This window comes from Schistocerca gregaria, chromosome 5, assembly GCF_023897955.1.
Source record: "Schistocerca gregaria isolate iqSchGreg1 chromosome 5, iqSchGreg1.2, whole genome shotgun sequence".
Classification (NCBI taxonomy): Eukaryota; Metazoa; Arthropoda; class Insecta; order Orthoptera; family Acrididae; genus Schistocerca; species Schistocerca gregaria.
Genome location: NC_064924.1, coordinates 521,655,293 through 521,683,245, shown reverse-complemented (window position 1 = coordinate 521,683,245; position 27,953 = coordinate 521,655,293). Strand labels below are relative to the sequence as shown.

At 42.7% G+C, this 27,953-nt stretch overlaps 1 protein-coding gene across 4 annotated transcripts in view; it reads right to left on the bottom strand.

The window, feature by feature from the left end:
- LOC126272771 (NBAS subunit of NRZ tethering complex-like) overlaps positions 1-27,953 on the bottom strand; it is a 410,576-nt gene that overhangs the window by 12,480 nt on the left and 370,143 nt on the right. For all 4 annotated transcript variants that reach the window (XM_049975911.1, XM_049975912.1, XM_049975914.1 and 1 more), the window contains one exon: positions 8,287-8,415. In XM_049975911.1, the coding sequence (XP_049831868.1) occupies positions 8,287-8,415 (129 nt within the window). The remainder of the gene's footprint in view (positions 1-8,286; positions 8,416-27,953) is intronic.

The following is a 27,953-nucleotide window of genomic DNA, read 5'->3' as shown; positions in this document are numbered from 1 at the left end:
TCATTCTCTCAAAAATAAAATCTCATCTGGTCTTGATGATGTTTTTAACACAGCACTAAAAATTTGTTCCCATCTAATAAGACTAGTCTTACCTGAAACATGTAATGCATTACTAACTCAAGCTATTTTTCCACAGAGACTGAAATAGGTCATTGTTAAGCACATCTGTAAGAAAGATGACAAGAGAGATGTCAATAACTACTGACTTGTTTCACTGGTGACATAATTCTCCAAAATTTTTGAGATGACGATGCATTCTCGAATAGTATCTCACCTTAACAACAACAACATCCTTAGCAAAACACAGTTTGGGTTTCAGAAGGGTTGCTCTACTGAGAACGCCATTTACATGTTCACTCACCAGATTTCACAAGAATTAAATAATAAAATAGTGCCACATGGTATTTTCTGTGACCTCTCTAAGGCATTTGATGCGTAAATCACAGAATTCTCCTAGATAAACTGATGTTTTATGGGATTGATGATGTGGCCAACCAATCAATAATGTCATATCCAACCAAAAGAATGCAGAAAGTTCTAATTATAACAGTGAAAACAATCAATTATTGACCAAATTATTTAACTGGATAGATAAAAAATCTACCCACCAAGTGACAGCAGAACACACATGTAAAAGACTGGCAGGCTTTCGGAGCCAGTGGCTCCTTTTTCAGGCAGAAGGGTTGAGTGGGAAGAGAGAAGGGTGAAGGAAATGTACTGGAGAGGTCAAGGAAAAGGGGTAGATTTTGGGAATGTCACCCAGAACCACAGGTCAGGGGAGATTTAACGTACAGCATACAGGGTCCCCAAGGTTCAATCTTAAATCCACTATTATTCCTCATATATGTAAACGACCTCCTGTTTAGTATACAACAAGCAGAATTAGTTCCTTTTGCAGATGGTACTAGTATTGTAATCAAGTATACATACAAAAACAGAAGAAATGGTAAACAAAGTTCTTAAAAGTGTCATAGGCTAGTTTTCTGCAAATGGTCTCGCCCTCAAGTTTAAAAATGCACCACCTATTCAGTTCTGCACATCTAGAGGTACTACACCATAAGTGTAACACACAGTGAGGAAATAATAAATAGGGTGGAAACTTCAAAATTCTTAAGTGTCCATACTGATGGGACTTTAAATTGGAAAAAGGATATTTTGGAACTCCTAAAGCAACTTAGTTCAGCCAAATTTGCACAGAGACAAATCAGTATGTCAACATATTTTGCGTATTTTCATTCAATTATGACATATGGAATAATGTTCTGGGGTAACTTATCTTTGAGAAAGAAAGCCTTCATTGCACAAAAATGCACTGTAAGAATATTATGTGGGGCTCATTCACAATCATCTAGTAGACACCTGTTTAAGGAGTTGGGCATTCTGACTGCTGCTTCACAATATATTAATTCCCTCATGAAGTTTGTAGTAAATAATTCACTACAGTTCAAAAGGAACGATGAGGTACATAATTACAATACCAGAGGAAAAAAATGACAGTCTTTACTCCATAATAAGGTTGTCTTTAGCACACAATGCTGAAACAAAAATTTTTGAACTCTTACCCAGTGATGTAAAATGTGTGACAGACAGGAAAGTTAAATCTGAAAAATGAACTGAGAAAGTTCCCCCTTGACAACTCCTCATATTCCACAGAAGAATTTCTATTACTGTAACGTGTAAAAGATGGTGTGTAGGGCCCAGGAAATGATGTGGGGGTGTCTCTTGCAAACACCTTGAGACTCTGGCATAAAATAGGGGTAATACGTGATTAGAAGAACTCAGCAAGAGAATTCTCTCAGCCTCTTCCATCTCAAGTCTCCAACTTCCTGTCAACATGCGGTGCTCCTGATAGCTGAGAAGTCAGTAGAAGGTTGGGCAACCAACCCCAGAGGGAAGCTGAGTTGGTGACCAGACAGGACTTTGAAGTCAGTGGAAGGCAACAGGAAACCACAGCTGAAATTATCTCATGAAAACCCCATGGCTTTGTTCAACTCAAGATGTTCTGGAGTTTCAAGTTCCCTGTTCAGATCTCCGGGGAGGGGGGAACCAGGTTGAGAGAAATTTCATGAAGAGTAATATGCTGCAAGGAGAAGAACTGCATAGGAACATGGAATGTAAGATCCACTTATCAAAGAAAATTAGACTTAATCAAAAGAAAAATTGAGAGGATTAACACTGACATATTGGGAATAAGTGAAATGAAGTGGACTAGCATGGGAGAATTTTCTCCAGATGGCCATATGGTACATTATTCTGGACAAGAGAACAGTAGAAGTAATGGAGTAGCCTTCATATTTAGTGACAGAGTATGAGAAGCTGTAATGGGATGCAGCTATTCAAGTTTATGCGCCAACCAACGATGCTGAAAAGAAGGTTACTGACCAGTTCTATGAAGATTTACAAGAATTACTGCTGTCGACACCAAAAACGGGTGTTGTCTTCATAGTTGGAGACTGAAACGCATAATTGGTAAATCAAATTGTAAAGCGTGTAATGGGAAAACAAAAGAAACACAACAGAGACTCCTAGAATTCTGCCAAGACAATTCATTGGTTATTAATAACATACAGCTAGCCAAACGATGCCTATTACTTGGACTTCACCAGACGGGCAACACCAGAATTAAATTGATTAAATACTTTGTAATCAGAGGTGGAAGAGACTGGTTCAGTCAACTACAAGAACACCTGGGGCTGATTGCAGATCAGATCACAAGCTCTTAATTCCAAAATTCTGGCTGAAACTGAGGAAAGTAGCAAAAGCTGTTCCATTTTGCAGATATTATCTTAAGACCGTACCCTTTGAATACAGAGTAAAAGTCTGAAACAGATTTAATGCATCCGAGTTAGAAGACAAAACTCCACAAGCTGTGGACAGAAGTAGCCAGTACTGTCAAGGAGGCATCACAAAAACACACTTCCACGAAAAAGAATAACAAGAAGCCAGTTGGCCACCGGCTGAGGCATTGCAAGTTGCAGAAGAATGAAGGAAAACAAAAATCAGAGGTTATAGATCAGCAATGTTTAAATTAAATACAGAATTTCAGAAATTATGTAGAAGAGAGAAAAATATTTTCTTAAATGAACAGTGCAAATAGCTGAAGATAACAACACAATGGGGAAGACAAGGTATCTTTACAAGAAAATTAGAGACAACAAAGGAAAATTCCAGGTGAAAACTGGAATGATAAAAGACGGAAATGGGAAAGATCTAACAGAAGCAGAGGATGTTGAGGAAAGATGAGCAATATGTACGAGAACTATATAAGAAAGAACTACACACTGACAATGCAGAAGTTAATATTATTTTAGAACTAGAGAGAGTGAAATCAAATGGGCTCTCTAAAAATGACTAAAAACAGAACTAGTGGAGATGATGGAATTCCGACAAATTTGTTCAAAGTCATTGGAAAGAATGCAGTGAAAGTTATGCATTCAATATGCCTCAAAATATGGAGCATGCAACAGTGGCCAGAAGACTGGAAAAGATCAGTATTCACTCGATACCAAAAAAGGGAATTTCTAAAGAAAGCTCAGATCACCAAACAATCTCACGTATCTCACATGCTAGAAAAGTCATGCTGAAAATCTTATGAAATAGACTTCACCAGTATCTGGAGTGAGAACTGCTGGAAGAGAAGCTGGATTTCGTAAAGAAAGAGGAACCAGAGATCAAATTGCCAATATCTGGTGGATTAAGCAAAAGGCAAGAGAATTCCAGAAAGACGTGTATCTATACTTTATTAATTTTGCCAAAGCCTTTGACTGTGTTGATCACTATAAATTATGGGAAGTAATAAAAAATGTGTGAGGACCAGATCACCTCATTCATTTCATACAGAGTTTACACTCTGACCAAGAAACCACAGTGAGACCTATGTATTGTACAACTAAATGGATCAATTTTCAGAAAGGGGTATGGCATGGCTGTATATTATCACCTTACTTATTACATCTGTATGCAGAGCATGTTATGAAGAATGCCGGGCTAGCTGAAGAAGAAAGCAGAATTAAAGTAGCTGGGATAAATGTAAACAACCTTAGATACACAGATGATAATATATTGTTGGCAGAAAGTGAAGAAGAGTTGAAGACTCTCTTGCCGAAGGTGATAGAGGAAAGTGAAAAAGCTGGTCTTAGGCTGAAAGTTAATAAAATGAAAATTACGGCAACTACACCTATCATTTCATGGCATATAGAAGGAGAAACAATGGAGATAGTGTCTACGTTCCGTTATCTCGGTTCCCAGATTTCTACTGATGACTGCAGCCACGAAATCAGGAAACACTTGCTGCTTGGTAGAAAGGAAATATCAAACCTTGACAAGGTTTTAAGGAATAGAGATACACTACGTGATCAAATGTATCCGGACACCTGGTTGAAAATCACTTACAAGTTCATGGCGCCCTCCATCGGTAATGCTGGAATTCAATATGGTGTTGGCCTGCCCTTAGCCTTGATGACTGCTTCCACTCTTGCAGGCACATGTTCAATCAGGTGCTGGAACGTTTCTTGGGGAATGGCAGTCCATTCTTCACGGAGTGCTGCACTGAGGAGAGGTATCAATGTCAATCGGTGAGGACTGACATGAAGTTGGCATTCCAAAAACATCCCAAAGGTGTTCCATAGGATTCAGGTTAGGACTCTATGCAGGCCAGTCTATTACAGGGATGTTGTTGTCTTGTAACCACTCTGTCACAGGTCGTGCATTATGAACAGGTGCTTGATCAAGTTGAAAGATGTAATCGCCATCCCGGAATTGCTCTTCGACAGGGGGAACCAAGAAGGTGCTGAAAACACCAATGTAGGCCTGTGCTGTGATAGTGCCGTGCCACGCAAAACAACAAAGGGTGCAAGCCCCCTCCATGAAAAACATAACCAAACCATAATACCATCACTTTTGAATTTTACTGTTGGCACTAATCACGATGGCAAATGACGTTCACTGGGCATTCGCCATACCCACACCCTACCATCGGATCGCCACATTGTGTACAGTGATTCATCACTCCACACATTTTTCCACTGTTCAATCGTCCAATGTTTAAGCTCCTTACACCAAGCGAGGCATCATTTGCCATTTACCGGCATGATGTGTGGCTTATGAGCAGCCACTCAACCATGAAATCATAGTTTTGTCACCACTCACTTAACTGTCATAGTACCTGGACTGGATCCTGATGCAATTTGGAATTGCTGTGTGATGGTCTGGATATGTATCTACCTATTATATATTACGACCCTCTTCAACTGTCGGTGGTTTTTGTCAGTCAACAGTGAGGTTGGCCTGTACACTTTTGTGCTGTATGTGTCCCTTCACATTTCCAATTCACTATCCATCGGAAACCGTGGACCTAGGGATGTTTAAGAGTGTGGAAATCTCGTGTACACAAGTGACACCCAATCACCTGACCACATTCGAAGTCCATGAGTTCTGATGTCTAATGATTACTGATGTTGCTGATGTGGAGACCTGGCAGCTGGTGGCAGCACAATGCACATAATATGAAAAAAGTATGTTTTTGTAGTGTCTGGATACTTTTGCTCACATAGTGGGTAATTTTAGCAACAAAGATCCTCCTCGTAAGGGCTATGATCTTTGCAGTTGTGATGTACAAATGTGTGACCTGGATCTTAGAAAGGCAGATCAGTGAAGAACAGACCCCTTTGAATTGTGGTGTTGGAGGAAACTTGTTAAGAGTTCCATGGACTGCAAACAGAACAAATAGGTCAATATTAGAGCAAATAAAACCAGAATGTTCCCCGGAAGGTCTGATGCTAAAACCAAAGCTGACCTACTTTGGACACATCATGAGAGGACATGTTTCACTGGAAAAATCCTACTGCTGGGGAAGAAAAAACACTAATGCTAGGGAAGATAGAAGCCAATAGAAGAAGACATCAGAGGATGAGATGGATCGATGGAATCACAGAAGTAATGCGTTCCAACTTGGTAAACCTACGGGAGTAAGTGCAGGACAGAAGAAATTGGCATGGTTTGGTTCATGGGGGTCACGGAGAGTCGGAACTGACTAAACAAATACACAGAATTTCTAGCTTTCGCAACCGACGGTTGCTTCTTCAGGAAAGAGGGAAGGAGAGGGAAAGACGAAAGGATGTGGGTTTTAAGGGAGAGGGTAAGGAGTCATTCCAATCCCGGGAGCGGAAAGACTTACCTTAGGGGGAAAAAAGGACAGGAGTACACTCGCGCGCGCGCGCACACACACACACACACACACACACACACACACACACACACACACACACACACACACACACACACACACACACACACACACATATCCATCCGCACATCCATCCGCACATACACAGACACAAGCAGACATACCTGCCTTTTTTTCCCCCTAAGGTCAGTCTTTCCGCTCCCGGGATTGGAATGACTCCTTATCCTCTCCCTTAAAACACACATCCTTTCATCTTTCCCTCTCCTTTCCTCTTTCCTGATGAAGCAACCGTTGGTTGCAAAAGCTTCAATTTTGTGTGTCTATCGACCTCCCAGCACTTTCATTTGGTAAGTCACATCATCTTTGTTTTTAGATATATTTTCCCACATGGAAAAGCTTAGAAATGTTCAGAATGTAACTACATGTACAAAACAATTTGTAATACGAATGTAAAATTCCTGGTTCCACATCATTATGATCTATCATGCAAAATGATCTCTGGAACATGTCACTAATTAACTGAGGAGGTGCAAATCTGTTTAATAATTGCAGCCAAAGTCATTGTGAAGTTAAACACAGTTTTAATAATTACTGAATTATTTTTTGGGAACATTGTCACATAATACACAGGAAGATCAGACAGTAATGCACAATAATATTTTTCTCGCGTGGTATTGCAGCAGGAAGGTTGAAATTTCATGACAATATTGCTTGAATTTGTGCTATAGAGGGCAACTTGTTTTTATGTGAAGCTCTAGTGAAAGATGCCTGAACTAAAAAACAAACATGGCGTACATGTTACTCTTGTCAACTTGTGAAAAGCAATGAAGTGTAGTTGGATATCCGTGGACCAAAGGGCATAAATTGAGTGAAATTCACAGGGACATGCATGTGTGTATTGGGAGGACTGTATGGCCCATACCAACGTCTCAAGTTGGTGTGCATTCTGCCAAGAGGGTTGTGTCAACCATAATGATTCACCACACTCCAGATGGCCAGTAACAGCTGCAACCCCACAGAATGTCGGAGCCATTGTGGCAGCAATTTTGAATGACTAGTGTGTGCAACTGCGAACCTTATCGCAACAGTTTAACATTTGTTATGGTGCATTGTACAATATGGTTCATGACACACACAAAAAAATATTTGTAATGTTAATGCTCCCTGGGTGCCTAGGAAGCTGTCAGACAACCATGAGGGCCAGTGAATGAGGCAGCCTCTATGGAGACATGCAGGTTTCCCAGTACCAAAAAATTCAGTGTCTCAATCTGCTAGGAAAGTGCTTGTGACAATGTTCTGGGATAAGCATGGTGTGTCACTGGTGGGCTTTGCTGAACATGGGACCAATGTGAATGCTACAGCCTACATTAAAACAGGCTGAGTTGTGTCGTACCCTTCATGAGCTGTTGGTGTTAATCTTCTTCAAGACAAAGCTAGTCCCATGTTGGTACTCCTGTTTGTGAGAAAATTGTCAAATTTTTGTTGGAGGTGCTCCAGCGTCCATCACGCAGTCTAGATCTTGCACCATTGGACTTTCATTGGTTTCACCCCATGAAGAAATTCCTGGCTGGCCAACGATTTGCAACAAATGTGGAAGTGAAATCAACCAGCCCACAGATGGCTATACTCCAACCAAATGGACTTCAATGAACCAGGCATATTGAAACTGGCACCATGATGGGCGGAATGTGTTGAGAATGTTGGTAGGTAAAAGATGTTAGTTCAATTGTGTTTTTTTTTTCTTTATTACTTATTAAACATTTTGTAGTAAAATTATTATGCGTCACTTTCACATCTTCCCTCATATTTTCCATATTTTTTTTTTCTTATCCAGTGTTATTGTGCTCCATTCCATTTCTTGTTTTGCTTGAAGCAGCTTACACATCTAAAAGGATTTCAACTTGATTCTTACAACTAAATTTTTCTGTCATCCATACTATAAATAAGATAGCCTACCGAATAGTTGTTTTTTACCTTGATATTATAAGTGCAGACATGGGGCGATTTTGTGGCAGTTTTACCTTTATTCCTTCCCCAATCACTGGATGGTTTTTAATGACTAAATTATGTTAAAATACCAAAATGAGAAGTGGTGCACTTACTTCTGCCTTTTGACGAAGAAGAAACAGTGCCGTATCATGCAAGCTTGCATGTTCAGAACACAAGCATAGAGCTAGCACTAGTGACAAATCAACAGTCTCCTGTGACTGTAATATCAAATGCTGCAGAGACTGTAAACAAAATCAAAATCTGAATTTTAGACACATTTGCATTCACAGTATGTACTATTTTATTAGATTTTCTTTAGTTTGAATTTAAAGTAACACATCTGTCTATAAAAACACTATCATTAATCTTGCCAGATAAAATGAATTTATTGGGGGGGGGGGGGGGGGGGGGCACTTTAAGTATATCAAACAATTAGTGAGGATTAAGGAAACTTATCTTTGTACACACTCAAATGGCTAATTCAGACGTTAACACTGTACGGGCTCTTAGCATTCATAAAACAACAATATTAGTGTATTGTTTTATGGGGTACAAATATGGAAGAACTGTTCACCAATCCACATTGCAGACTGCATAGCAAGTTGAAGTCTGCCACCCTCTGTCTTTGTGTCACCTGCAGTACATTCCATCCAGACTGACTGCTAAATGACGGTACTGACTCGAAACTCTGCTAACAACTTATCAGCAAGCAAACTGGTCGTGTTGATCCTGCTCTGAGATTCAGAAGCACTTGGTCTGGGCTGAGACTGATGCGAACATAACTCTGCCAACGTTCAGCACTGTGCACACACATCTTGCCAATTCTTCTGGTCCTGTTAGGCCTACCATACCACAGATGAGATTATTGGAGAACCTTCTGACACATGAGTGTTCCTAAGATATTTGTGCTCCAGCTTGTGTAACACAATTTTGAGAGGAGAGCAGAGGAATTCAGCTGAAGGCTTCAGGCTGTAGTGGGAAATACCCATCTACTTCTGCAACCATACAAGTGTAACTGAGTATCCTGTTTTTTTATTTAGCAACAATAAATTATAGAATCAGGGTAGACATATTTGTAATTTTTCGTTTAAGAATGGTCAGTTTCCTGAACAATTAATGTAGGCACTTTATAAAAATGTAGAAAGGGATAATTTAGACACTTTTAGACCAATTTCTATGCCATTAGGATTTGCTAAAGTTTTTGAAAAGGCTGTATATATTTGGAAGTGGTTTAACAACTGAAAATGCTACATTCTTTTTTCTCTGTGAGGTACTGGATAGAAACAAAAGTTTTTGAAAACTGGCCATCTTTTTTTATTTAACTAAGGTATTTCATTATGTTGATCACAAAATATTGCTCCAGAAATTGGACCATTATGCCATTATGGAATACGGGGAGCATCTCACAATTGGATCACCTCTTACTTTAATAACACACAGCGAAAGGGCATTCTCCACAGTGTTGAGAATGGCTATGATGTGAGCTCCGAAGGCGCACAATTAAATGAGACATGCCCCCAGACATCACTGCTGGGGCTACTTTTGTTCCTTACTTATATAAATGATATGCCCTCTACTATTACAGGTGATTCTAAAATATTACTGTTTGCTGCTGTCACTAGCTTGGTAGTAAAGCATGTTGTGTGCAATGTTGGCACCGTTTCAAATAGTGCAGTTCCAGACACAAATTCATGGCCTGTATAAAATAAACTAATGCTAAATCACAGTTAAGACTCAGTTTTTACAGTTTCTAACACACAATTTAACAAAACATGACATTAATTTCACAGAATGGGCATATGATTAGTGAAACTGAACAGTTCAAATTTGTAGGTGTTCGGATAGATAGTAAATTGTCATGGAAAACCCCCATTCAGGATCCTGTTCAAAGACATGATGCAGGCATTTTTGCTGTTCAAACAGTATCTGAAGTAAGCGATAGTTCAACATGAAACATAGTCTAGTTTGCTTATTTTCATTCGCTTATGCTGAATGGTATTGTATTTTGGGGTAACTCTTCCCATTCTCAAAGGTTATTTTTGGCTCAGAAATGGGTGGTTCGGGCAATAAGTTGTGAAAGTTCATGAACCTCTTGTTGACCCTTGTTCATTAGTCTGGCTATCCTAACACTGGCCCTCAATATATATAATCTTTACTGTCATTTCTTGTTAACAATATCAGCTTATTCCCAAGAATTAGCAGCTTTCGCTCAGTTAATACTAGGGAGAAATCCAATCTGCATTTGAAACTTCACAGACTCTTGTGCAGAAAGGCATGCATTATACTGCTGCATTCATTTTTGATAAACTACCACAAGAATTCAAAAATCTTGGCAGTAATCCACATGCTTTCAAATCTAAACTGAATAATGATTAAAATTCTTCTGGGTATTACGCCACGTCGTTGCTAAAAACTGACAACAATAATAAACTAAAACCGACGTTTTGGCCGAATTGCAACGGCCTTCCTCAGGGCACGACTGGTTTTGAATGGGGATAGGTGCTTCTATTTATTACAGACTATCGATGTCTGACGTCACTGTTGTAAAACTTTTAATTGGCCCTCTAATGCGATTGGCTAGGGAAGATGGAAGGAAAGATGCTATTTGTGGATGTCCATGTCGTCAACGATTGCTAACTGTCCACCAATAAGCTTTCGGCTTCTGGTCGGCAAGTTTTCCTCCTGGTGTGCGCGGAAGTGGACTGACAGTTGTTCTACAGCTGTTCATGTAGATACATCCATGTCCTGTGTAGCTTCTGCCCCACAACCGCTTGCTGCCCGTTGTACTGGGATGGCTGGCAGCCAGGACACCGGGAGTTTGTAGCCATCTTCTTTGTTGATGTTGTCACGTTGCTTAATAATTTCTATTGCCTCCCATATTTTACGTTCTCGCATCCACGATTCTTTCACCAGTACTCGCGCTTCCTGGAACCTGATAGGTTGTCCACAGTCACAGTGGTGTTCCGCTATCGCCGATCTATTATGTTGTTCTAATTGCACATAGTGTTTTGTTCTGCTACCCGTAAGCTGACAGGTATCCCTGTTTCTCCTATGTAGGTAGCTCCGCACTCACACTGTAGTTCGTAAACACTTGCAGTGTTATGATTGTTGACTACATCCTTGGTGGAACCTAACATTTCGTGGATCCTGTGACTGCTTTGAAAAATCGGTTTGAAAGCTCATCGGCAGAAGACGTTGCCTAGCCATTCACTGACGCCTTTTACATATGGTAAGTGTACCAGTGGAAGCTTCTCTTCTTTGCCTTCTTCTTGTGTTCTGCTCCCTTTCGTTTTAGCTACCTTTCTTATGATGTTGTCATCATAGCTGTTGGCACAAAACGTGTACTGTAATTCCTTTAATTCTTCTTTGATGATATTTTCATCGCATATCCGGTAGGCTCAGGCAGTTAACGTATGCAGAACAGAATACTTTTGAGGTGGGTGGTGGTGGCTCTCCACGTGCAGGTACCAATTAGTGTGTGTTGGTTTCCGGTACACTTTGTGTCCCAGTTTATCTTCGGCAGCTCTGTATACTTCCACATCTCATGTGTGCAGTTTATATATTGCTCAAAGGCTTCCATGAAGATATCCGCAGCTACAGGGGGGGGAGCGGGGAACCCGTTGCCACACCATCTAACTGTTCATAATATTTTCCCCGCCAGACAGACGTAGATGACAGGCATAAGCGCACCAGATTGCAGATATCTGTTGCGATCCGATCCTGTAGAATGCACATAGTCTCCTCAATAGGTATGTTAGTGAAGAGAGACCTGATGTCAAAATTGACCATAGTGTCTGATGGCTTTATTCGCTGTTCCATAATCAGTTGTATGAAGTGGGAAGAGTCTTTCACATACGAGTCTGTTTGTCCCACATGACAGCGTAACTTAGGTGCTAGATGTTTCGCAACATAATACGTAGGTGAATCTATTCCGTTCACTATGGGTGGATAATCCTCCTTCTGGAGCTTAGGTACTCCGTAGATTCAAGGAGGAACAAGCATCTTGGCAATTAGTCTCTTAGCTGTGTCAGGATCAATTCAAGAGTCCTTTACAAGGGCCTTAGTATTTCTGCCTATCCTCATCATTGGGTCATTCCTTGATACTCTGTAAATGGGAATCTTTTCATATTCAGAAGTGTCCATCACCTAAGTTATGCCGTCTTGTGGGACAAACAGACTCCTACATTAAAGACTCTTCCCACTTCATACAACTGATTAGGGAACAGCGAATAAAGCCATCAGTCATTATGGTCAGTTTTGACATCAAGTCTCTCATTCTACAGGATCGGATCCCACCAGATATATGCAATCTCGTGCGCGTATCCCTGTCATCTACGTACTTCACCGTATTATGAACAGTTAGATGGAGTAGCAATAGGTTCCCCGCTCTCCCCTGTAGCTGCTGACATCTTCATGGGACCCTTTGAGCAAACAGCCTTGCTTCTGCTCCGTTACGTCCCAGTTGTTGGCTACGATATGCATTCGCTATCTGGCCTCACGGTGAAGTGGCACTGGGAAACTTCCTTCAGCACTTAAATAGCCTGCGCGCGCCCACACACACACACACACACACACACACACACACACACACAAACGTTCACGCATGATACCGAAAACAATGGTACCTTGCCATTTTTGGATGTGGAAGTATACAGAGCTGTCAAAGGTAAACTGGGACACAAAGTGTACCGGAAACCAATGTACACTAATCAGTACCTGCATGCAGACAGCCACCACCACCCAGCTCAAAAGTATTCTGTTCTGCATATGTTAACTGCCCGAGCCTACAGGATAAGCGATGACAATAACTTCAAAGAAGAATTAAAGGAACTACAACACACTTTTCGTTCCAACGGCTATGATGACAACATCGTAAGAAAGGTAGCTAAAACGAAAGCAAACAGATCATGAGAAGAAGGCAAAGAAGAGAAGCTTCCACTGGTACACTTAGCATATGTAAAAGGCTTCAGTGAACAGCTAGACAACATCCTCCGCCGATGAGGTTTCAGACTGATTTTTCGAAGCTGTCACAGGATCCACAAAATGTTAGGTTCCACCAAGGATGTAGTCAACAATCTTAACTCTGCAGGTGTTTACGAACTACGGTGTGAGTGCGGAGCTAATTACATAGGAGAAACAGTGAGACCTGTCAGCTTATGAATAGCAGAACACAAAGGCTATGTACGATTACAACAACAAAATAAATCAGCGATAGCGAAACTCCACTGTGACTGTGGACAACCTATCAGGTTCCAGGAAGTGCGAGTACTGGAGAAAGAATCATGGATGCGAGAACGCAAAATGCGGGAGGCGATAAAAATTATTAAGCAGCCTGACAACATCAACAGAGAAGATGGCTACAAACTCCCGGCGTCCTGGCTGTCGGCCATCCCAGTACAACGGGCCGCGAGTGGTCACAGGGCAGAAGCTACACGGGACACGGATGTATCTGCACAAACAGCTGTAGATCAACTGTCAGTCCATTTCCACACACACCAGGAGGAAAACTTGCCGATCAGAATCCGAAAGCTGAATGGTGGACAGTTACCAATCACTGACGACATGGACATCCACAAATAGCCTATTTCCTTCCATCTTCCCTTACGTCATGACTAGCCAGTCATATTAGAGCGTCAATTAAAAGTTTTACAACAGTGATGTCAGACATCGATAGTCTGTAATAAATAGAAGCACTTATCCCAATTCAATAGCAGTCATGCCCTGAGGAAGGCTATTGCAATTCGGCCGAAATGTCGGTTTTTAGTTTATTATTGTTGTTAGCTTTTAGGAATGACGCGGCATAATACCCAGATGAATTTTAATCACTATGACACCGGCCGCAGAAGCCTAAGTTGTTATACCTGTTACTAAACTGAGTAGTTTCCTCTTGGATCACTCCTTCTATTCTGTTGAGGAGTTACTTGAAAACTTAAGGTGATTCTTGTGTTATATTACTGATTGTGTTTACATAAACTTGTGGCTTGTCTTTTTTGGGTTCATAAACATTTTATTATATCTGTTACTACTTTTATGTTTCAATTTCATGTACTGACGTGTTCCATGGCCTTTGATATTTGCTCCTCAGTTTGGTCCTATGAAACTAGATGTGTAAAACAAAAACAAACAAATAAATCCAAAAAGATAGACAAGATGGTGGAGAAGGGGAACTAAATAAGACAAAAATGGTATGTAGTAAGGTTATCCAAAGTATATCTATAAAATAAACAATGAATAGGATAAAATCATGACACGTTTTATTACAATAGAGCGAGGAGGAAATTCAGGGTTGCTTTTTTTTACCCCCCCCCCCCCCCAAAAAAAAACGAAATTAAGGACAATATTATGAAAAAAATCTCAGGCAGAACAACAACACGTTTTCACAATAAACAAAACATATTCTATGACAATAACAACTTTATGTGCTAATGTATTCAAATTTTGATGTAGAGGCAGAAGGAAATAGACCCTTTGTCTTCTTTCAAAGGAACTTTCCTGGCATTTGCTTCAAGCAATTTAGGGAAACATCAGGAAACCTAAACCTAGATGTCTATAATATTACAACCTGTAAACCTCCACTCGCTCTGTATTTTAATTTTTTTGGCTATTGGTCATGGGTATATGATGGGTATCATTAAGAATATGTTTTGTTGCTAAACGAACCTAACCATGTAGCCCAATACGAGAATGTCTTTCTTTACTAACCAAATATTTAAGTTCTTGAGTTTTAAATGGAAGGATATTGCTTTGAAAGGCTAAGAGAATAGACCATTTTACTTAGTTACTGAATTTTTTGCATGTAACATGCTTCCTAATATTATCTCAATGTTATCATGCTAGTAACGGTCAAATGTAGTCCATTTTCCCACAAAGTTTGCCATTGCTGCATTGCTGTTCTGAATTAATCTTCCAGATTATAACTGACCACTGTAACCTTTCTTTACAATGGTTGAAACAGTAATAACGTCCACCAATGAAATCTACTGATTAATGACAACAATACTGATTCGTCCACCCGTTTTATGTATTACTGCATGCACCTTTCACATATCTTTACGTGTCAGAAATCACTGTTACCTTATCTATCAACATAATGTTTCCAAACATATAACGTCTCACTTTAGCAACTATTGAAATAATTTTGGTGTGATGCACTGACTTGTGACAGACATGCAGAAACTTGAACAATAAGTCCCCAACAGACACCAGAAACGGAGTGAGTACATGACCAGTTTTGAAAGCTGCATACATCAGAAATCGAAGCACTACTTTTGCATCAGTGCTCTACTGACTACCTTCCTTTCTGCTGAATCAGAGAATTGTGGCACTGAGGTTACTTCCTGCTCGTCTACTCGTTCCTCTTACTAAAGTATGCAGGAGCATAAGTTGGGTGCATGATCTTGCCGTTTTAGTGTAGTACTGATGGGGTGAAAATGGTAGACTCTTTGAACAAGATAGCCTCTGAAAAAGCAGTGGCTGTGAGACTATGGAGAGTAAACAGAGCCATATTCACTGCTAACCGATCAGTCATTATATTGGTAAATAATAATAGTCATACCGAGCACTTGAGTATGTAGTGGCAAGGCCACAAGTCCAGAGTTATACTTTCGAAACTTGTGTATTCACTTTCCTTTCTGCACTGTTATAAACCACTTGTACCCAATGACTGACTCTAGTAATGAGTTTTCATTTAAATGGGCAGCAGTAAAGATTGGCGAGTCAAGTCTCTAAGAGTGTTGGAGACAGCAAATTTGGAGATGACATCTGAGGAGTTTAAAATAAGTATGCACACCTCATTCCTGATGCCTACTCCGAATCTCATACTGGTGCATGACTGGTAACGAGTGGGAATTGTTGAACATAAAATAAGAAAGACAATGCCCACGTTGGAAGAGGGGTACTCATTTCCATAAGGTCTAAAGAACCTGTGATGTGTAAGGGGTATGTTCAACGATGTTATACACCTATCAATAGTAGTAACCCATACACACTATCCTCCTGAATGAGAGTCCACTGTTATACCTATACACCCCTTCACTCAGTCTTATTCATACCTTTGTAACTCATAGTACTGAGCAAGTCTTCAGCAGGGAACTTTCAATATGATTGCAGAAATTACAGAGGTTATTCAACAGGAGAATTTGTTAAGAAGAACAATGCATTTGTCTTTAATAAATCCAAGTGGAAAACAAACACAAAAAACGGCAAGGACCAAGAGTAACTATAAAAGGAAATGGACGATATTTTATCAAATAATAAAGAATTGTACTGGATGTGGCAGTCCACTTTATCTTCAGAGGATTTTTTTTACTACCACTGTGTACAGTTTCTCTTTTGGTGTTCCAAATTTGGGCTCATTTTTATGTTTTGAGGACTGGGTCATTGCTTTCTTTATGTCAGTAGCACTACTGTTACAGGTGTAGCACTATTCAGGCGTCAGTTGCCTGCAGTGCATTAGAGAAATTCTGTGTTCATGTATTTCGCTTTACTGTCTATTGCAGCAGACAGCCAATGGTACCTACCAGTGTGTACCAGGTTTCGACTTTTCCTTGTTTTTGTGTTTTGACTGTTATTTCCCAATGGTATACATCTAAAGAGTATGGAAATATCTATTATTCCCCATAAACTTTGCTTCTATTAAACAAGACATTGAAATTTAATAATTCTGTATTTTTCAGTTTTTCAGCGTATTTCTGATACTTCAGTGAAGTAATACGGCCTTATGTTCACTAGTTCAATTTATCTCAGGTTGTCTGAAAGGATTATTTACATTCTTAGAAGATGGCATCAAGGGGCTGATTTCTCTCTCTCTCTCTCTCTCTCTCTCTCTCTCTCTCTTTTTTTTTTTTTTTTTTTTTTTTTTTTTTTTTTTTTTTTTTTTTTTTGGGCGCGCAACTACAATGGTCATTAGCGCCCTGACTAATTTAGGAATGTACCGCGAGGCACAAGGTTAAAACAGCAACTAAAAGGGACAACACTATAAAAGACATATTAACAGACATAGGATTAAAAAACGACAGCAAATCAAACGTCCTTAGACAGGTGTGTCAAGTTGATAAAACGAAGAACGCGAGCAGCAGCTCCTGGGTCATCCGCTAAAATAGCATCCGGAGTACATGGCAGGCCAAGATCAAGACGCAGCGTAGTAAAATCCGGACAGGACGTTAAAATGTGGCGGACCGTCAGCAACTGCCCACATGGACGCGCTGGCGCTGCCGTCAGCAGATGGCGATGGCTGAACTGGCAGTGTCCAATTCGTAGGCAGTGTCCAATTCGTAGCCGGGCCAAAACGACCTCCTCCCGCCGAGAAGGATGTGAGGAGGACGTCCAAGCTACGGGAAGAGGTTTCAAGGCCCGAAGCTTGTTGTCCCTAAGTGCAGCCCAATTGGCATGCCACAGCGATAAAATGCGCCGACAAATGATCGTGCTACAATCTGATGAAGGGACACAACAAGAAGCCGTCCGAGGCTGGAGGACCGCAGCCTTGGCCGCGGCATCTGCAGCTTCGTTCCCAGGGATACCGACATGGCCAGGAACCCACATAAAGCTAACTGGAGACCCGTCGTCCACCAGCTGCTGAAGAGAGCGTTGGATCTGGTGCACGAAAGGGTGAACCGGATACGGATCACTGAGGCTCTGGATGGCGCTCAGAGAATCGGAGCAGATGACATAAGCAGAATGTCGGTGGCGGCAGACGTAAAGAACAGCCTGATAGAGAGCAAAGACCTCAGCTGTGAAGACCAAACAATGGCCATGTAGCCGGTATTTGAAACTTTGTGCACCGACAATAAAAGAACACCCGACCCCGTCATTGGTCTTAGAGCCATCCGTATAAATGAAGGTCATATTAATGAACTTCGAACGAAGTTCGACAAAACGGGAGTGGTATACTGAACCGGGGGTAACCTCCTTTGGGAGCGAGCGGAGGTCAAGGTGAACGCGAACCTGAGCCTGGAGCCAAGGTGGCGTGTGGCTCTCGCCCACTCTAAAGGTAACAGCGAGCGAAAAATCAAGGTGTTGGAGGAGACGACGAAAGCGAACTCCAGGGGGTAGCAGGGCAGAGACATACAACCCATATTGATGGTCAAGAGAGTCGTCAAAAAAGGGACGATACGATGGGTGGTCGGGCATTGACAGAAGCCGACAGGCATAACGACAAAGCAGCATATCGCGCCGGTAGGTGAGTGGCAATTCACCGACTTCAGCATGACGACTCTCGATGGGACTAGTATAAAAACGCTCCGATCGCAAGCCGTAAACCCCGATGTTGTATGGAGTTGAGGCGGTGTAAGATGGACGGCCGTGCAGAGGAGTATACAAAGCACCCATAATCCAGCTTGGAGCGGACGATCAACCGATATAGGCGAAGTAGGACGGTTCGATCCGCTCCCTACGACGTGCCACTGAGAACACGAAGGACATTTAGAGAACAGGTACAACGGGCAGCCAAATATGACACATGTGGAGACCAACTAAGTTTCCTGTCAAATGTAAGACCTAAAAATTTTGTTGTCTCCACGAATGGGAGAGCAACGGGGCCGAGTCGTAAGGACGGTGGGAGAAACTCTTTGTAGCGCCAGAAGTTAATACAGACCCGTTTTCTCGGCAGAAAAATGGAAGCCATTGGCGACACTCCAGGAGTAAAGACGGCCAAGAGAACGCTGAAGACAGCGCTCCAGGAAACATGTACGCTGTGCGCTGCAATAGATGGTAAAATCGTCCATGAAAAGGGAGACTGATACATCATCTGGGAGGCAATTCATTATTGGATTGATCACTATGGCGAAGGGAGCGACGCTCAAAACGGAGCCCGTGTGGCACCCCATTTTCCTGGCGAAAGGTGTCTGACAGGACAGAACCCACACGTACCCTGAACTGTCGATCCATTAAAAAGGAACGAATAAAAAGAGGGAGGCGACCGCGAAAGCCCCATGTATGCATGGTGCGGAGAATGCCCGCCCTCCAACAGGTGTCGTAAGCCTTCTCCAAATCAAACAACACAGCCGCGGTCGGGCGCTTCCGCAAGAAGTTATTCATAATGAAGGTCGACAGGGTAACCAGATGGTCAACAGCAGAGCGGCGCCTACGAAATCCACATTGTACATTGGTAAGTAGGCGTCAAGATTCGAGCAGCCAAACCAAACGAGAGTTAACCATTCGCTCCATCACCTTACAGACACAGTTGGTAAGCGAGATGGGTCGATAACTGGAAGGCAAGTGCTTGTCCTTCCTCGGCTTAGGAATCGGTACAACAATAGACTCGTGCCATCATGCGGGAACATGTCCCTTAATCCAGATGCGATTGTAAGTACGAAGAAGGAAACCTTTACCCACAGGAGAAAGGTTCTTCAGCATCTGAATATGAATAGAATCAGGTCCCGGAGCGCAGGACTGTGACCGGGCAAGTGCATTTTCGAGTTCCCGCATGGTGAATGGGGCATTGTTGTTTTCACAATTCGAAGAGTGGAAATTAGGTGGCCGAACCTCCTCTGCCTGCTTTCGGGGAGGAAGGCAGAGGGGGGGGGGGGGCTAATGTGTGGAGCTCGAAACCTCTGCGAAAAAGCGGCTGAAGGCATTGTAGACATCCTCAGGGACCATAAGGACGTCATTCGCAACCGTCAAGCCAGAAACTGGTGAGTGGACCTTAGTGCCAGATAGCCGGCGCAGGCTACCCCATACAACAGAAGAAGGAGTAAAACTGTTGAAGGTGCTTGTGAAAGCAGCCCAACTGGCTTTCTTGATTTCTTTAAAAATACGAGGACACTGCGCACGTAATCGTTTGTAAGTGATACAATTCGCCACTGTAGGGTGGCGTTTAAAGGTGCGTAAAGCACGTCGACGAGCACGTAAGACGTCTCTACATGCTGCGGTCCACCAGGGGACCGGTACGTGGCGTGGAGAAGAAGTAGTGTGAGGGATGGAATATTCAGCAGCAGTGAGAATGACTTCCGTGAGGTGTGCGGCCTGACTATCGCAGCTTGTGAAGGTTTGATCCTGAACGGTCGCCCTGGAAGTGAAGAGCCCCCAGTCTGCTTTGGAGATGTTCCAACTAGTTGAGCACGCAGAGGGGGTATGATGCAGGAGATGGATAACACACAGGAAGTGGTCGCTCGAATATGTATCAGAAAGCGCATACCACTCAAACCGGTGTGCAAGTTGGGTAGTACACACAGAGAGGTCCAAATGGGAATAGGTGTGAGAGGTGTCTGAAAGGAAAGTAGGGGCGCCAGTATTAAGGCAGACTAGATTGAGCTGGTTGAAAACGTCTGCTAACAGGGAGCCCCTTGGACAGGATGCTGGAGAGCCCCAAAGAGGATGGTGAGCATTGAGATCTCCAGTTAACAAAAATGGTGTAGGGAGCTGAGCAATAATTTGCAGCATGTCTGCCCTGGTAACGGCAGACGACAATGGAGTGTAAACGGTACAGATGTAAAATGTAAAATTGGGGAGAGTAATGCGGACGGCAACTGCCTGCAGGCCGGTGTGCAATATGATGGGATCATAGTAGATATCATCCCGGACCAGCAACATAACCCCTCCATGAGCCGGAATACCTGTCACAGGGGGTAAGTCAAAACGCTCAGAGGTGTAGTGTGCCAAGGCAATTTGATCGCATGGGCGTAGCTTCGTTTCCTGGAGGGCTACGACAAAAGGACAGTGCGAGCGGAGCAGCAATTTCAAGTCCTCTCGGTTGGAACGAATGCTGCGAATATTCCAGTGAATAAGTGCCATCATGAGAAGAAGAAGGTGCAAGAAGGGGTCATCGAGAAGGCCGCTGAGGGCCCGGCTTCGACCGAGCACTGCCGCCGTTAGCAGGAGGCCGACAGTCATCGTCCGTTTGTTCTAGAGGTTCATCGGCCATCTTGTGAAGTTGGCCAGAAGGGGGAGCTTCCTCCGCCGGTGAACGGCCAGATGTTTGGCTACCAGCGGTGCGGCCAGGCGAAACGGATGACGGCCTGGGGCGGCAACCGCTGGGGGGGCGCAGGAGGAGAAATGCACCATGGTGAGGAAGGAGAACTGTGCTTCCTATGAGCCTTCTTGGAAGGCCGTTTTGTGGAAGGATTGGTCGATGGCTGAGGGTTTGAGGTACGTAGAAGGTCTGCACGAGACGGTTCTTTCTTGAAGGCCCGTGCTTCTGACTTCTGGGTCTTCGTCCTGGCAGAAGCTGATAAAAGGGCGATCTTAGCACTGGCCGAACGGATGACCGTAGTGCTGAAGGTCAGATCGATGTCTGCGTCGCCACCTCCTTGGTAGTCCGAGGAGAGGCGAGGACAGTACTGTACTTCCCCGCTGGGAGCAACGTGGGCTTCCTGCTAGTGAATAGCTTGCGAGCAGCTGAGGTGGAGACTTTCTCTTTGACCCGAATTTCTTGGATACAGCGTTCTTCCTTGTAGACGGGACAGTCGCAGGAGGACGCTGCATGGTCACCGCAACAGTTCACACAACGAGGAGACGGAGGTGGACAGTCACCCTCATGGGCAGCCCTGCCACAAGTCACACATGTAGCCGCATTGGAACAAGAATGGCGAATGTGACTGAAACGCTGACACTGGTAGCAGCGCGTAGGTGTCGGGACATAGGGGCGAACAGAGAGAACCTCGTAGCCCGCCTTGATGCGTGACGGCAGCTGAACACTGTCAAAGGTCAAGAAAAGTGTCCGGGTCGGTACAAGGTCATTGTTGACCTTTTTCATGACCCTATGGACAGCCGTCACGCCTTGCTCAGCGAGGAAAGACTGAATCTCCTCGTCAGTCAATCCGTCGAGTGATCTAGTATAGACCACTCCACGAGACGAATTCAAAGTGCGGTGAGCCTCCACCCGGACAGGGAACGTGTACAGGAGTGTGGCCCGAAGCAGTTTTTGTGCCTGAAAGGCGCTCTCAGTTTCTAGTAACAAGGTACCATTATGCAACCTGGTACAAGACTTGACAGATCCGGCTATGGCATCTACGCCCTTCTGGATAACGAAAGGGTTGACAGAGGAAAAATCCTTTCCGTCCTCAGATCGAGAAACTACGAGGAACTGTGGGGCAGGCGGTAGTACTTTTGTCACTGGTGGCTGGTCAAGTTTCCGTTTGTGGGCAGAAGTCGAGAGAGAAGAAGAAGAGAAATCCATTGCGGAGGAATCCCCCATGATTGCCAGCGTCTCTAATGGCGTGCTCCTTCCTTGTGGGGACCCTCTCAGAGGGCACTCCCGCCTTAGTTGATTCTTCACACCTCAGGTCACACCTCCCGAGAAACGGACGGAGGGACCAATCGACACGGTCGGAAGGTGTCAGCTCAGGCAATCACCCCTCCCTGGGCCTGGCCTTTACCAGGGGGTACGTGCGTGCCTTACTTGTCTACCCAGGGCAGGGAATTACGCGTTACCCCGTCACCGGCTACGCGTGCGAACGCGTGGGTCGGCCTTCAGGCACGTACAGGGAGGAAGGAAGAAGAGGAAAAAGAAAGGAGAGAGGGAAAGAAAGGACATACTGTCTCAAACGCCGAAGCGGAGACCAGAGAAGGAGAAGAAGGCAAGGAGAAGAGTGAGTAAGACAGCGAGATGAAGAAGAACAAAGGAAGGAAGAAACCAGAAGAAGTGAAAAACCAAAATGAACGCAAATATAGGTCGTGAAACCGTCCATCTCCGGACGCAGGCGCTAACTACCCCATTGAGGGGGAGGGACTCCTTTCAGTCGCCTCTTATGACAGGCAGGAATACCTCGGGCCTATTCTAACCCCCGGACCCACAGGGGGGTCAAGGGGCTGAAAGCATGCAACAGATAAATTTTGCTATGTATGTGCCCATTTTGTCAAGACAAGAGTGAAATAGTTCTCAGTTTAACCATCTGTTAAGATTTATGAGGCCTACAAAGCATTCTGTGGTGTACCTGTTGGGAATCAAGACAAATTCCAGGAAATTCATTTCATTTGTGAGCATTGCGCAAGAGCCACAGAAGGTATGATGGACAATACTTTGTTGTATATTGCCTGTCATAGAAAGTGAAGCACCTAGAAGGGGAAGAGCAAATGAAACGAAACTTTATGGGGGCTGAGACTGCATGTGATGTTATTTCAATTATTACAATATCAAGCTCAATTTAGATAGAACTTGGCAGTACAAGCTCGCTTATCAGTACAAATTTGCATTCCCCATTTCCAGGATGCGTGCACTGATTAGTTGAAAAGGGTGTCGTGCAGCTGTCATATTGTCTTCTGAGGCAAGCTGGCAACAACTGTTGAAACTTATCCTCAATATCCTGGATACTGGCACTGGAATGAAATCAACATCCAAGCTCGTTCCACACAGGTTCTATCAGGGACAGATATGGGTATCTTGCTGCCACAGGAGTTTCTCAACGTCATGCAGACAGTTCACAGAGAAATGTGCTATGTAAGGACAAGCACTGTACTGTTCAAAAATGGCACCACAATACTGTCACACGAGAGTAAATGCATGAGAATACATGATATCCATGACATACTGCTGTGCTGTCAGCATTCCATCAGTCATGGTCAGCAGTGACCTGAACTGTACCCGACGGTTCCTCACACTCTGACACCTCACCATTATGCCTCTCCAAATATTAGAAGAAAGGGTCCTCTCCTCTGGTCGCTGCCTACTTGTTGACTGTCGTCCAGGGTATTGCAGAACTGCAATTCAACAGAACTGCAATTCATTGTTGAACACAGTGTGACACTTTTCATCAGTAGACCATGCTTCATGATCATGGCACCACTCCAAATGCAGCTGCTTGTGTTTTTGTGTTAACGGAAGCCTATGGATGGGTCAGTAAAGCCCAAGCCTGGTTGCTGCTGGTTTCCAATCACTGATCCAGGAGGACACAAAATGTTACAGGGAGTCCATTACTTGTTTTCAGATGGCAGGTGCAGATGTATTTACGATGTGGTTAGTGCACAATAAACCAATCCTCTCTTAAGGTGGTCAAAAGTAGTCGACCAAAACACTGGCAATGAATGTGCTCATCTTTGCATTCCCACACAGTCCGAGATCAGCCCAATGTCACATGTAAATGTCCCACAAATCCGAATATCGCACAATTTGACCAGTCGGCCAAAAGTAGCCCCATAATGAGGCACCTCTAAAACTTCCATCAGTTGCTAATAATGTTGTTCACATGAATATGCACCATTTTTGTGCCCTTCACAATGAACACTTAATACCTGTTGCTGTTTACATCCCTAAGGTGCCCTACCAGGCCTGGTTGTTGTGGTCTTCAGTTCTGAGACTGGTTTGATGCAGCTCTCCATGCTACTCTATCCTGTGCAAGCTGCTTCATCTCCCAGTACCTACTGCAGCCTACATCCTTCTGAATCTGCTTAGTGTATTCATCTCTTGGTCTCCTACGATTTTTACCCTCCATGCTGCCCTCCAATACTAAATTGGTGATCCCTCGATGTCTCAGAACATGTCCTACCAACCGATCCCTTCTTCTAGTCAAGTTGTGCCACAAACTCCTCTTCTCCCAAATTCTATTCGATATCTCCTCATTAGTTATGTGATCTATCCATCTAATCTTCAGCATTCTTCTGTAGCACCATATTTCGAAAGCTTCTATTCTCCTCTTATCTAAACTATTTATCGTCCATGTTTCACTTCCATACATGGCTACACTCCATACAAACACTTTCAGAAACGACTTCCTGACACTTAAATTTATACTTGATGTTAACAAATTTCTCTTCTTCAGAAACTCTTTCCTTGCCATTGCCAGTCTACATTTTATATCCTCTCTACTTCGACCATCATCAGTTATTTTGCTCCCCAAATAGCAAAACTCCTTTATTACTTTAAGTGTCTCATTTCCTAATGTAATTCCCTCAGCATCACGTGATTTAATTCGATTACATTCCATTATCCTCATTTTGCTTTTGTTGATGTTCATCTTATACCCTCCTTTCAAGACACTTTCCATTCCGTTCAGCTGCTCTTCTAAGTCCTTTGCTGTCTCTGACAGAATTACAATGTCATCGGCGGACCTCAAAGTTTTTATTTCTTCTCCATGGATTTTAATACCTACTCTAAACTTTTCTTTTGTTTCCTTTATTGCCTGCTCAATATACAGATTGAATAACATCAGGGATAGGCTACAACCATGTCTGACTCCCTTCCCAACCGCTGCTTCCCTTTCATACCCCTTGACTCTTATAACTCCCATCTACTTTCTGTACCAATTGTAAACAGCCTTTCGCTCCCTGTATTTTACCCTTGCCACCTTCAGAATTTGAAAGAGAGTATTCCAGTCAACATTGTCAAAAGCTTTCTCTAAGTCTACAAATTCTAGAAACGTGGGTTTGCCTTTCCTTAATCTTTCTTCTAAGATAAGTCGTAGGTTCAGTATTGCCTCACCTTTTCCAACATTTCTACGGAATCCAAACTTATCTTGCCCAAGGTCGGCTTCTATCAGTTTTTCCATTTGTCTGTAAAGAATTCGCATTAGTATTTTGCAGCTGTGACTTATTAAACTGATAGTTTGGTAATTTTCACATCTGTCAACATCCGCTTTCTTTGGGATTGGAATTATTATATTCTTCTTGAAGTCTGAGGGTATTTCGCCAGTCTCATACATCTTGTTCACCAGATGGTAGAGTTTTGTCAGGATTGGCTCTCACAAGGCTGTCAGTAATTCTAATGGAATGTTGTCTACTCCCAGGGGCCTTATTTCGATTCAGGTCTTTTAGTGCTCTGTCAAACTCTTCCCGCAGTATCGTATCTCCCATTTCATCTTCATCTACATCTTCTTCCATTTCCATATTTTCCTGGAGTACATCGGCCTTGTATAGACCCTCTATATACTCCTTCCACCTTTCTGCTTTCCTTTCTTTGCTTAGAACTGGGTTTCCATCAAAGCTCTTTATATTCATGCATGTGGTTCTCCTTTCACGAAAGGTCTCTGTAATTTTCCTGTAGGCACTATCTATCTTACCCCTAGTGAGATAAGCCTCTACATCCTTATATTAGTCCTCTAGCCATTCCTACTTAGCCATTTTGCACTTCCTGTCGATATCATTTTTGAGACATTTGTATTCCTTTTTGCCTGCTTCATTTACTGCATTTTTATATTTTCTCCTTTCATCAATTAAATTAAATATTTCTTCTGTTACCCAAGGATTTCTACTAGCCCTCATCTTTTTACCTATTTGATCCTCTGCTGCCTTCACTATTTCATCCCTCAAAGCTACCCATTCTTCTTCTACTGTATTTCTATCCCCCATTCCTGTCAATTGTTCACTTACGCTCTCCCCGAAACTCTGTGCAACCTTTGGTTCTTTCAGTTTATTCAGGTCCCATCTCCTTAAATTCCCACCTTTTTTCAGTTTCTTCAGTCTTAATCTACAGTTCATAACCAATAGATTGTGGTCAGAGTCCACATCTGACCCTGGAAATGTCTTACAATTTAGAACCTGGTTCCTAAATCTTTGTCTTACCATTATATAATCTATCTAACCTTTTAGTATCTCCAGGGTTCTTCCACGTATACAACCTTCTTTCATGATTCTTGAACCAAGTGTTAGCTATGATTAAGTTATACTCTGCGCAAAATTCTACCAGGTGGTTTCCTCTTTCATTTCTTAGCCCCAATCCATATTCACCTACTATGTTTCCTTCTCTCCCTTTTCCTACTCTCAAATTCCAGTCACCCATGACTATTAAATTTTTGTCTCCCTTTACTACCTGAATAATTTCTTTTACCTCCTCATACATTTCATTAATTTCTTCATCATATGCAGAGCTAGTTGGCATATAAACATGTACTACTGTAGTAGACGTGAGCTTCATGACTATCTTGGCCACAATAATGCGTTCGCTACCGTTTGTAGTAGCTTACACGTACCCCTATTTTTTTTATTCATTATTAAACCTACTCCTACCAGGCCTGGTAACAACACTAATTCCCTCTGGTGGCTGTTCAACCTGTCACTGAGAACTGCAACTCTGATCACTTACATACCCACCAATGAAGTGTACATGTAAGTTACGCTGACATCTGACCATATTTTGTGGATGCTTCACTTTTTTCTTTGGCAGCAAGTGCATTTTCAAAACTATTTTAAGAACCTGTTTAATTGTTGTTGTTGTTCATAAGTGAAATAACGAACTGTATTTATGTTATAAAAGTTTTTTTCTTTCAATCCTTGTCAGGTTAGTATGGAAATGAAAATGAATCCCTGGTGTCTGCTGTCCCCAAGAATTTGAAGAGAGACAACTTTTTACTCGAACTGTTATTTCTGCAAGACGGGCCATTCCAGATTTTGGAGGGCGAAGAATGTACCTGATGATATTATCTGGGGTCTCATCCATTGCTACAGTGCCACACTACCTAGAACTCCCTGTGACCACACCTCTGCAAACACAGCAGTTATATTCAGAACAGAGTTCACAGAGTGAATGGGAAGCGGCAGATTCAGAATTTTCAGCTGACAGGAGAAAGCCATACAACCCTAAACCTATCACATTTTGAGTTGAAACCTTGGCCTGAACATGTCAAATGCCAAGCTTCTGGCATCGAGATTACAGCAGTGGAACTTGGTAGACAAAAGTGTGCAAGTGTCAGAACACATAAAGCATCACAGTTTTTTTTTTTTCAGCTTTCTTTTCTCTTCAAAACGGCTTGTCTGATGCTATTGGAATAGATTTCGATCCAAACAAGTGGTGCCTACTTAAACAGTTGATAAAAAAGCCTCAAAGCTGTTTTACTTCATAACTGGAAGAATATATGTCTCTTCCTCTGTTTCATTCAGTCCATTTTAAAGAGAACTGAAAAGTGTCAAATTCTTG